Consider the following 11,454-nt stretch of genomic DNA (forward strand, 5'->3'; position numbering starts at 1 on the left):
ATCAAATCAGCAGGACTTTCAATCAGAACCTCAGCATCGCGCCCAGGGTCGCTGCACTGCTGGAAGGCTTTCAGCTTAACATAATCAACAGCTTAATGAGTTGATCGCATGTGTCAGAGAGCCCGTGTCAGACCCCAGGAGCCAGGAAATTCAGCAATATGTCAGAGGTTGAACTGATAGTTCTCCCACCATTTTGCCAATGATCGATAGTAGACTGATATGACCCTAATTGCATCCTGCTTTTGAGGGACACGGCACGCAGTTGGACACCTTCCCAGGCTGGAAGGTAAATCCCAGTGTGATAGTGAACATGGAGCATCCTGGCTAGGACCGTGACTAGCTCCGGAGGATCGAACCTTCAGTCCTCTTCGTTCGGGAGGTTATCCGGGACTCACAGCCTTTGCTGTACACAGTGCGTTCAGCCTCCAGTGGATGGAATTAGCTGAAGATTGGCATCCGTGATGCTCGGAACCTCGGGGACTGGCCAAAACGGATCATCCACCTGGCAATTCTGGCTGAAAGTGGCAACATTTTCAGTCCTTTATTTCTCTCTGACTCACCTGCTTGCTTCACCATTGAGTACAGGGATGGTTGCGGAGCATCGTCCTTTGGTTGCTTGTAGTCCAGCACTATTCATTAATCGCCTCCCCTCCCCCCGAACACCATCTCCCTTCTCAACCTTGCCACTAACTGAGATGTGGTGATCCTCAGGTTAAATCACCACCATCCAGCTCTCCCCCTCAAAGCAGCCTGTGGTCATCTGATGCTATGGCGACTTTACTTCACTATTCTGGACTGCAGAGGGCAAATACCTTTCAAAAAACAAATCCTACATTGTCGTGTCGATGATGGGGGGAGGGGAAACAAGCAGTGAAAATTCTAGATGGCCAAAATAAATGGAAAATGACAATAATGTGGCAGTGCCGATTCTTCTCTTCACTATATGTATTTACAATAGTATACACATTTAAAAATGATGTTGCTTTAATGTTACACATTGTTGTATGTGCTCCAAAAAGATCAAATTAAGCAAAACAATGTAGCACTGTAGGGCAATTCGAGAATTCGTACAGACGGCAGTTATACAGCGTTTCACTGGATTTCACAAAATGCTTGCGCGATGCCATTTATTGCAAAGAAATGATCATCAGCGTGTGGATATGGCAATGAGATGAATTCCCAATGGAAATCCCTCCCGCCATAAATAGAATGATTACATTGTCAGAAGATACTGGGCAAACATTCTCCCGAAAACAATCAGTCACATCTGGACGACTGATGGCAACAAAACAAGTTGGCTCCCGCTTAACATCTGCTTATTCTGTTAGACTGCCCGCACTGAATGGGAATCTAAGATTCACAGCCAGTAACTCTGATCTATTCTGATCGTACTTGTATTTCGCGATATATTGAGGTTGTTCCTGGTTTAAATGGGCTCTGATTTTGTTACTTTTTATCGACAACAATTTTGCTTTCTTTATATTTAGTTGACTTCGTGTTGTGAATAATTCAATCGCTTTGTAGTGGGTAAAATTTAGCCAAAGTGTTTAATTCTGAATCAAAATTCAACGAACAGTTAAAAATCACAATTTTCAATGGTCGGTATCTCTCCAATAAATGTTTGTTTGCCTTTACACATGATTTCAAGAAATCAAACATTGCAGGGTCAAACAAGAAAACACACAGAAGGTGGGACTTGAATCCCGGGACATCAGGCTGAGAGCTTTGGGTGCTCCCTCCAGGGCCGCACAACCTCCATCATCCAATGAATTGAAAATCTCAGACAAGATGAACAAAAAAACATCCGACGGGCACGAACATAAATGTGGAAACGAAGACTACATCATAAAATTCAAAGTACAAAATATTTATCGTGAACTTCAATTCGGGGAACAACTCTGAGATCAGATACAGACTATTATGGAACAAAAACTGCTCGAAATATATTCCTCGCAACATCTCTCGCAATTAACAATATTTTAAAAAAATTAAATATGCACATACAGCGCATCCAGATATAAATATTGGAATCATAACTTAAATATCAAAACATTGTTTAAATAATATTTAAATAAATAACAATTGCTCCCAGTCTTCATTAAATATATCGATGGGAAATCTTTAATTCCTTCTGCTGATTTGTGCCGTTATGAAAATGAGCTGTTGTAATCGGGCCCTGGTCTCAGTGCGGATTATTTCCCAGGCACAGTCACTGAATCCCTGAAAAAAGGAAACATTGGGGAAAATGTATTAGATAAGGAACAGAATTCAATAGGTCGAAATGATCTACAAGTCAGTAATCACTCAGGCAATTATCAATTGTCCCACCTCCTGATTGAGAAACTTTTCCAGTTTCCGAAAGTAGTTGTTAATGGCGGAGTTTCTCCTCAGATTGGATCCCGGATTCCTGACGCATTTTTCCAGCTCACTGAGTTGGCGGTCCAGAAGAAGCCGGAAATGTTCCACCTTCACCCGGTCCCAGGTGACTGAGCCCAGGTTCATGCTGTAGATCTTGCTGATGTGACGCAGGATCTGATGGACAATCTGGATCTTGTCCTGTGTCTGGGAAAAATATACACAATGACATTAGAGAGGATATTTCTCCTTGAACTGGTCATTTTAATTGACATGAGCATCGGTAAATCTGTAAGAAGCTCGATTTAAAAATGTCGGCATCGCTATTGCTGGTGACAATATTGATCACTCTCAAATTGGTTACTGGTATCTTTCCCTTTGATTAGCTAACCTGATCCTGTTAGCAATTTGGGGTAAATGGAGGGAAGAATATCAAACTGCTCAGCAGCTCGTCCGTCTGTCCCCGCAATGGCACAACAATAAAATTTTGGACTAATAGTTCTTATTTTTGCGGACGGAGTCGCCCCCACCCCCACCGCCACCACACAAACACACATAACTATTTCGCCTTCCAGTATTAGCAGGTCATTCCCCAAAAGGCACAACATTAGAATTTCTGAGTGGCACAGTGGTTAGCACAGGAACCTGGGTTCGATTCCGACTTTGGTTGACTGTGTGGAGTCTGCACGTTCTCTTGGTATGTGCGTGGGGTTCCTCTGGGTGCTCCGGCTTCCCCTCACAGTCCAAAGATGTGCAGGTTAGTTGGATTGACCGCTAAATTACACCTTCGTCTCCAGTGATGTTTTAGGGCTGGGGAGTGGGCCTGGGTGGGGCGCTCTTTCAGAGGGTCGGTCCAGACTCCTTGGGCAGAATGGCCCCCTTCTGCACTGTCGGAATTTTATGGAAATCAACATTGTTCTCATTGTTGCGGATCTCGCTACATTCCCCACATAACTATTACGCCTGACAGTATTAGCAGGATGGTCAGAGAATTTACAAATTGCACACTCACCTGTAACCTCTTGACGAGATGGTGCAGGTTCAGGGATTTGGTGCTCAGTGATTCTCTCGTTGTTTTGCACTCCGATGGAAAGGACCCTCCCTACAACAGGACAGAATGATTGTCAGAAAAAGCTTGAAGCACACTTTCTCAGAAATGATTCTCCCCAAAACTGGAACAGACATTCAACAATTTGTTTAAAGATTTTACCTACAACATATCTAACTGGCCATTGAATTGAATCATTCTTAATATAATTTTCACACGGTTTCTCCCACATTTGAATACAACATGTTGTATTCCATCACGGCGATGTTCTACATTTTGCTATGAACACGGATTGAATCGGGGAGTATCCCGAGGGTCTGCGAGGTAAAATTCGTTACTGCCATCACCGGATCTCTGTACAAACTCACCATGATCTTCAGGGAATTTTGAGCATCCTTGTTAAAGACTTCCTGTAACTGCAGCCTCTGGCAGTCCTGGCTCAGGACCCCGGGTAACAAGATTAGCAAAATCCACAAGCCCCAAACACTTGGAAAATTCATGTTTAAACAAGAGCAAAGATCAGAAACGATAGAAAGTGGCTGGACCGGGGTTCAGCGCCGAACGCAATATTAACACGAGCTGAACTCCTTCGCTGTTGGACTGAGAGGAATATTCCTCCTGGGTGAGCTGTGTCAATTTTAATGTGTAAACCAGGATATTCCTTTGACGTTACAGAAAGGGATCGATTTTGTTTCTAACCGCGGTGTGATTTCAGGGAATCTTTTAACCTCTTTCCATCAGTGACTTCTTCAAATTGAAACCTTTTTCACTTTCTGCTTAATTAAGAGGGAGAGAATTCTCACTGATAAATTAGGATGCGAATATATTGCCCAAAAGTTCACATCTGTTGCCCCTTTGCACTCCAGGCTCTGATAAGGAACTGCTTTGAAAAAATCAGTCCATATATTTTAAGACCCTAAAATGCTGAACAATCTTTCATCGGAAACTCCTCAGGTCTCAGTCAGCGTGCGTATTTGCTAGAATGTTTAAGGTATTAGTTTCTGTCTCTTTGCCGAAGCAAGGCTACACTGGCAAACCTCATTTTGGGATGGGAGATTGAGAAGATGCGCATACAATCCGTGGAATTTAAGACAATGAGAGGTGATACCATTGGAACTTGTAAAATGTTTAAGCCTGTGATACGGTAAATATTGGGCATGTATCTCCCTGCCTGAGAATCTGGAACAAAGTGTAACTGCCGCAGTTATAAAGAGGTTGAGGGGAAATTTCTAAAGTACGAAACGTACGGGGAATGGTTGTGTGGTGGCAATTTCTCTGTGGCAGTAATCTAGAGGGCCAGGCTAATGAACTGGGGATATAATGGAATATACATTCAATTAATGCACCTGAAATTGAAAGGCAATCGCATTATGGGTCACCATTAGCCTGTCCTTAGTTGTCATAAAATCACATCAGATATACCAATTTCCTTGATGGAAGCGGGAATTTGCTATTCTCAGATGGCGCGGCCTGCATGTGACTCCTGACCGACAGCAATGTGGTCGGCTCTGAACTACCCTCTGATACGGCCTAGCAGCCCATTCAATTGTCACCACCACCACATCCAAGGATAGTTAAGGATGAACAACAAATGATGGACACGTCCCATGAAAGAAAGAAAAATGTTGCAAAATATTGAAATTTTCTACCATAAGAGGTTGTGGATGTTGAGACATTGATCAAATTAATGTTAGATTTTAGGATATTATGGAATATGGGAATCGTTAAGGAAGATCAGACAGAGAAGATCTGCCATAAACAGTTGACTGAAAGGACTAAATGGATGTCTCCTGCAAATCTTGCTTATATTTTACATTTTAGTTAAATAAACATATTTAATAGATTCAATTACATAATATAATTAGCCAATGTTACTGTGTTTCTGAATCATTGTCACAGGTTTTGCGCCACATTTACACAATATGTGCCTTCTATCTCTTGGGTCTCATCATTAATGCTGCCCTTTTGTCTCCAGTAGAAACTATTCAATGAACAGTGTCTTTCACGACTCTTCTTTCTCCCTTCCTTCCATTTCCCCATGGCCAAACGCACGGAAATGTTGAGATGTTGAAAAATACACCTAAGAGAATTGTAAGGGATCCAAAACGAGGGTATCATTGAATGTCTAGAGAGATGATTGCAACTGCAGCTACCTCATTTCAAGTCACAATTCGTAGTTGTTTATTTTATACTGTAAGCAAATGGGAAACCATTTCCACACGTCAAGAACAGCAACTGGGCACACAACCTAATCAAACAGCTGGCTTGACTATTTATCAAGTGCTTCTTAGTCACAGCATTCACTGTCCATGTGGAGTTTACATGTTCTCTCCTTGTCTGGGTAGGTCTCACCCGCACAACACAAAAAGATGTCCAGGGTAGGTGGATTAGGAAAGCTAAATTGTCCTTAATTGGAAAAAAAGTAATTGGGTATTCTAAATGAAACGGGAAAAAATAGCCACAGTATAACAACTGTTAAGATATGAATTTGATTTACGTTTCAAAAGTAAGTTCCTCAATGTGTGTCTTGCGTTCGCAGTGTCTTACAACTGCACTGCGTAAGGCAATTCATGCATAAGAATGGTTGCGGTCAAATATTCCGTTTTATTTCTGTTCATTACATAAAAGTAAGTGAAGAATTTGACAATATAAACTCATTAATGTTCCGCATAAAAGGTAATTTTAAAACGTTTCAACGTGAGAAACCAGTTCCTTATGGTTCAGTGATGTCAACTGGCAGGTACAGCACAACAATTTGCATTTTGTGATTCATTTAAGATATAAATGCCGCCTAAGACACCTTTACAAATTGACACACTATGTAGAAAAATGAATGCCCAACCATAGGGGTGCAGAAGAGGAGAGTGATGACAAGTTTGATGAGGGGATGTGTGAGGCTGAGATGCACAGGTATTTCAGGATTGGGTGCAGAAAGAGAGAGCCCAAGGGAGCATGAAGTTCTAACTCCGGTAGTGAAATGACAGGAAAGGCAGTCCCATGTCAGAAGACCAACAAATCTACAGAAAGCAAGAAAAAGCCACTGAGGAAGTGCGGATGAGACAAGGAGTTTAAACATGGTACTTGAGGGGACAGGAATCCATTGAGGTCAACAGAGATGGGGATGATGGGTTAGTGGGACGAACTTAACACTGTTATGGGATGAAGGTGGGGAATAGTCATTCAGTCAGCTGAACCTTAATGTTGCATAAATAGAAATGGAAACAGGTATGTCTCCGTTGGTAATCAGGTGAGGGTTTCCTGTGCCAACTGATTTGTATTCACTTTGAGGAATGATTGGCATAACTCCAGTGCACGGAGTGCAGCATTTAAAACAAATATTCAGGCTGTGCACTTCAGCAACAAACTGGGGCATAGTCAGCCGAGTCAGAAATCAGTGCTTACACAATGCTGAGATAACATCATTATAGGTCTCGTCAATCATTTATGACACTTTTCTTGAAGGTCAACGGTAAGATCGTCTGGAACAAGCCGCAATAATGCGTAATCCAAGAACACATACGTTTTCTGATTCAAACCTCCAAACCCTCCATCGGGAGATGTTGGAGGATTGGAGACTTATTCAAGAAAGGGTGTTTGGACAGTGCGAAGCGACCACAGGCCAACGAGTTCCAAAAATTCGAGCCTCGAGCAGGATTTGGCCAATCTAAATTGCCACTTTATTGGAAAATGAATTGGGTGTTCTAAATTGAAAAAATACCTTCACAACACAGAAACTCTGGGCAAACTGAACGTAATCGTCTTTTTCAGCTGCTCTTGATCTAACTCATCGCCATGGTTTCAGTATATGGTAAATTGTTTACCCGGAATTAAGTTCCAGGGATGAGGCTGCAGAGAGTGACCAAGAGAGCAGCACCGCAGACCCAGTTTCTCCATGTGATTGTACTTTCAAACATCTGGAAATGAAGGATCCAGTGTAGAATGTATTTCTATTACAACTGGGTTTGCCGTAAAGCTGAGTCTATTTAATGTATTAATAATTCGAGGCACAGATACGATAGTCTATTTTGCTCTTTGACACTGTGAATAGTGACATATTTGTGAAGTAACATTCTGTGTCAAACAGGGCGAGGACAACATGCTGGTTATCCACCAAATACTGAATCAAATCAGCAGGACTTTCAATCAGAACCTCAGCATCGCGCCCAGGGTCGCTGCACTGCTGGAAGGCTTTCAGTTTAACATAATCAACAGCTTAATGAGCTGATCGCATGTGTCAGAGAGCCCGTGTCAGACCCCAGGAGCCAGGAAATTCAGCAATATGTCAGAAGTTGAACTGATAGTTCTCCCACCATTTTGCTAATGATCGATAGTAGACTGATATGACCCTAATTGCATCCTGCTTTTGAGGGACACGGCACGCAGTTGGACACTTTCCCCAGGCTGGAAGGTAAATCCCAGTGTGATAGTGAACATGGAGCATGCTGGCTAGGACCGTGACTAGCTCCGGAGGATCGAACCTTCAGTCCTCTTCGTTCGGGATGTTATCCGGGACTCACAGCCTTTGCTGTACACAGTGCGTTCAGCCTCCAGTGGATGGAATTAGCTGAAGATTGGCATCCGTGATGCTCGGAACCTCGGGGACTGGCCAAAACGGATCATCCACCTGGCAATTCTGGCTGAAAGTGGCAACATTTTCAGTCCTTTGTTTCTCTCTGACTCACCTGCTTGCTTCACCATTGAGTACAGGGATGGTTGCGGAGCATCGTCCTTTGGTTGGTTGTAGTCCAGCACTATTCATTAATCGCCTCCGCTCCCCCCGACCACCATCTCCCTTCTCAACCTTGCCGCTAATTGAGATGTGGTGATCCTCAGGTTAAATCAACCACCATCCAGCTCTCCCCCTCAAAGCAGCCTGTGGTCATCTGATGCTATGGCGACTTTACTTCACTATTCTGGACTGCAGAGGGCAAATACCTTTCAAAAAACAAATCCTACATTGTCGTGTCGATGATGGGGGGAGGGGCAACAAGCAGTGAAAATTCTAGATGGCCAAAATAAATGGAAAATGACAATAATGTGGCAGTGCCGATTCTTCTCTTCACTATATGTATTTACAATAGTATACACATTTAAAAATGATGTTGCTTTAATGTTACGCATTGTTGTATGTGCTCCAAAAAGATCAAATTAAGCAAAACAATGTAGCACTGTAGGGCAATTCGAGAATTCGTGCAGACGGCAGTTATACAGCGTTTCACTGGATTTCACAAAATGCTTGCGCGATGCCATTTATTGCAAAGAAATGATCATCAGCGTGTGGACATGGCAATGAGATGAATTCCCAATGGAAATCCCTCCCACCATAAATAGAATGATTACATTGTCAGAAGATACTGGGCAAACATTCTCCCGAAAACAATCAGTCACATCTGGACGACTGATGGCAACAAAGCAAGTTAGCTCCCGCTGAACATCTGCTTATTCTGTTCGACTGCCCGCAATGAATGGGAATCTAAGATTCACAGCCAGTAACTCTGATCTATTCTGATCGTACTTGTATTTCGCGATATATTGAGGTTGTTCCTGATTTAAATGGGCTCTGATTTTGTTACTTTTTATCGATAACAATTTTGCTTTCTTTATATTTAGTTGACTTCGTGTTGTGAATAATTCAATCGCTTTGTAGTGGGTAAAATTGAGCCAAAGTGTTTAATTCTGAATCAAAATTCAACGAACAGTTAAAAATCACAATTTTCAATGGTCGGTATCTCTCCAATAAATGTTTGTTTGCCTTTACACATGATTTCAAGAAATCAAACATTGCAGAGTCAAACAAGAAAACACACAGAAGGTGGGACTTGAATCCCGGGACATCAGGCTGAGAGCTTTGGGTGCTCCCTCCAGGGCCGCACAACCTCCATCATCCAATGAATTGAAAATCTCAGACAAGATGAACAAAAAAACATCCGACGGGCACGAACATAAATGTGGAAACGAAGACTACATCATAAAATTCAAAGTACAAAATATTTATCGTGAACTTCAATTCGGGGAACAACTCTGAGATCAGATACAGACTATTATGGAACAAAAACTGCTCGAAATATATTCCTCGCAACATCTCTCGCAATTAACAATATTTTAAAAAAATTAAATATGCACATACAGTGCATCCAGATATAAATATTGGAATCATAACTTAAATATTAAAACATTGTTTAAATAATATTTAAATAAATAACAATTGCTCCCAGTCTTCATTAAATATATCGATGGGAAATCTTTAATTCCTTCTGCTGATTTGTGCCGTAATGAAAAGGAGCTGTTGTAATCGGGCCCTGGTCTCAGTGCGGATTATTTCCCAGGCACAGTCACTGAATCCCTGAAAAAAGGAAACATTGGGGAAAACGTGTTAGATAAGGAACAGAATTCAATAGGTCGAAATGATCTACAAGTCAGTAATCACTCAGGCAATTATCAATTGTCCCACCTCCTGATTGAGAAACTTTTCCAGTTTCCGAAAGTAGTTGTTAATGGCGGAGTTTCTCCTCAGAGTGGATCCCGGATTCCTGACGCATTTTTCCAGCTCACTGAGCTGGCGGTCCAGAAGAAGCCGGAAATGTTCCACCTTCACCCGGTCCCAGGTGACTGAGCCCAGGTTCATGCTGTAGATCTTGCTGATGTGACGCAGGATCTGATGGACAATCTGGATCTTGTCCTGTGTCTGGGAAAAATATACCCAATGACATTAGAGAGGATATTTCTCGTTGAACTGGTCATTAGAATTGACATGAGCATCGGTAAATCTGTAAGAAGCTCGATTTAAAAATGTCGGCATCGCTATTGCTGGTGACAATATTGATCACTCTCAAATTGGTTACTGGTATCTTTCCCTTTGATTAGCTAACCTGATCCTGTTAGCAATTTGGGGTAAATGGAGGGAAGAATATCAAACTGTTCAGCAGCTCGCCCTTCTGTCCCCGCAATGGCACAACAATAAAATTTTGGACTAATAGTTCTTATTTTTGCGGACGGAGGTGGGTACACCGCCCCCACCCTCTCCCCCGCCCCCACCGCCACCACACACACATAACTATTTCGCCTTCCAGTATTAGCAGGATTACAGGTTGCAAAGTTCATCCCCCAAAAGGCACAACGTTAGAATTTCTGAGTGGCACAGTGGTTAGCACAGGAACCTGGGTTCGATTCCGACTTTGGTTGACTGTGTGGAGTTTGCACGTTCTCTTGGTATGTGCGTGGGGTTCCTCTGGGTGCTCCGGTTTCCCCTCACAGTCCAAAGATGTGCAGGTTAGTTGGATTGACCGCTAAATTACACCTTAGTCTCCAGTGATGTTATAGGGCTGGGGAGTGGGCCTGGGTGGGGCGCTCTTTCAGAGGGTCGGTCCAGACTCCTTGGCCCCCTTCTGCACTGTCGGAATTTTATGGAAATCAACATTGTTCTCATTGTTGCGGATCTCGCTACATTCCCCACATAACTATTACGACTGACAGTCTTAGCAGGATGGTCAGAGAATTTACAAATTGCACACTCACCTGTAACCTCTTGACGAGATGGTGCAGGTTCAGGGATTTGGTTCTCAGTGATTCTCTCGTTGTTTTGCACTCCGATGGAAAGGGTCCTCCCTACAACAGGACAGAATGATTGTCAGAAAAAGCTTGAAGCACACTTTCTCAGAAATTATTCTCCCCAAAACTGGAACAGACATTCAACAATTTGTTTAAAGATTTTACCTACAACATATCTAACTGGCCATTGAATTGAATCATTCTTAATATAATTTTCACACGGTTTCTCCCACATTTGAATACAACATGTTGTATTCCATCACGGCGATGTTCTACATTTTGCTATGAACGCGGATTGAATCGGGGATTATCCCGAGGATCTGCGAGGTAAAATTAGTTACTCCCTTCACCGGATCACTGTTCAAACTCACCATGATCTTCAGGGAATTTTGAGCATCCTTGTTAAAGACTTCCTGTAACTGCAGCCTCTGGCAGTCCTGGCTCAGCACCCCGGGTAACAAGATTAGCAAAATCCACAAGCCCCAAACACTTGGAAAATTCAT

General features: G+C 42.5%; 2 protein-coding genes across 2 annotated transcripts; both read right to left on the reverse strand.

Moving 5' to 3' along the window:
- Positions 1 to 2,121: 2,121 nt before the first annotated feature.
- LOC140397995 (interferon alpha-F-like) lies at positions 2,122 to 3,903 on the reverse strand. The gene is made up of 4 exons (XM_072486234.1): positions 3,772 to 3,903; positions 3,368 to 3,457; positions 2,329 to 2,562; positions 2,122 to 2,220 (listed from the first exon to the last, which is right to left on the reverse strand). Exons 1-4 carry the CDS (start codon positions 3,901 to 3,903, stop codon positions 2,122 to 2,124), a joined length of 555 nt encoding a protein of 184 aa, XP_072342335.1.
- Positions 3,904 to 9,647: 5,744 nt separating this feature from the next.
- LOC140397996 (interferon alpha-F-like) lies at positions 9,648 to 11,454 on the reverse strand. Its single transcript, XM_072486235.1, has 4 exons — positions 11,323 to 11,454; positions 10,919 to 11,008; positions 9,855 to 10,088; positions 9,648 to 9,746 (listed from the first exon to the last, which is right to left on the reverse strand). Exons 1-4 carry the CDS (start codon positions 11,452 to 11,454, stop codon positions 9,648 to 9,650), a joined length of 555 nt encoding a protein of 184 aa, XP_072342336.1.

The sequence above is a fragment of the Scyliorhinus torazame genome, chromosome 21, assembly GCF_047496885.1.
Source record: "Scyliorhinus torazame isolate Kashiwa2021f chromosome 21, sScyTor2.1, whole genome shotgun sequence".
NCBI classification, from domain to species: domain Eukaryota; kingdom Metazoa; phylum Chordata; class Chondrichthyes; order Carcharhiniformes; family Scyliorhinidae; genus Scyliorhinus; species Scyliorhinus torazame.

Coding starts and splice junctions, on each gene's coding strand:
- LOC140397996 (XM_072486235.1), bottom strand. CDS start 11,454: ATGAATTTTCCAAGTGTTTGGGGCTTGTGGATTTTGCTAATCTTGTTA. Junction 11,009..11,322: donor AAAATTCCCTGAAGATCATG/GTGAGTTTGAAC, acceptor GTCCTGTTGTAG/GGAGGACCCTTTCCATCGGA. Junction 10,089..10,918: donor ATCTCGTCAAGAGGTTACAG/GTGAGTGTGCAA, acceptor TATTTTTCCCAG/ACACAGGACAAGATCCAGAT.
- LOC140397995 (XM_072486234.1), bottom strand. CDS start 3,903: ATGAATTTTCCAAGTGTTTGGGGCTTGTGGATTTTGCTAATCTTGTTA. Junction 3,458..3,771: donor AAAATTCCCTGAAGATCATG/GTGAGTTTGTAC, acceptor GTCCTGTTGTAG/GGAGGGTCCTTTCCATCGGA. Junction 2,563..3,367: donor ATCTCGTCAAGAGGTTACAG/GTGAGTGTGCAA, acceptor TATTTTTCCCAG/ACACAGGACAAGATCCAGAT.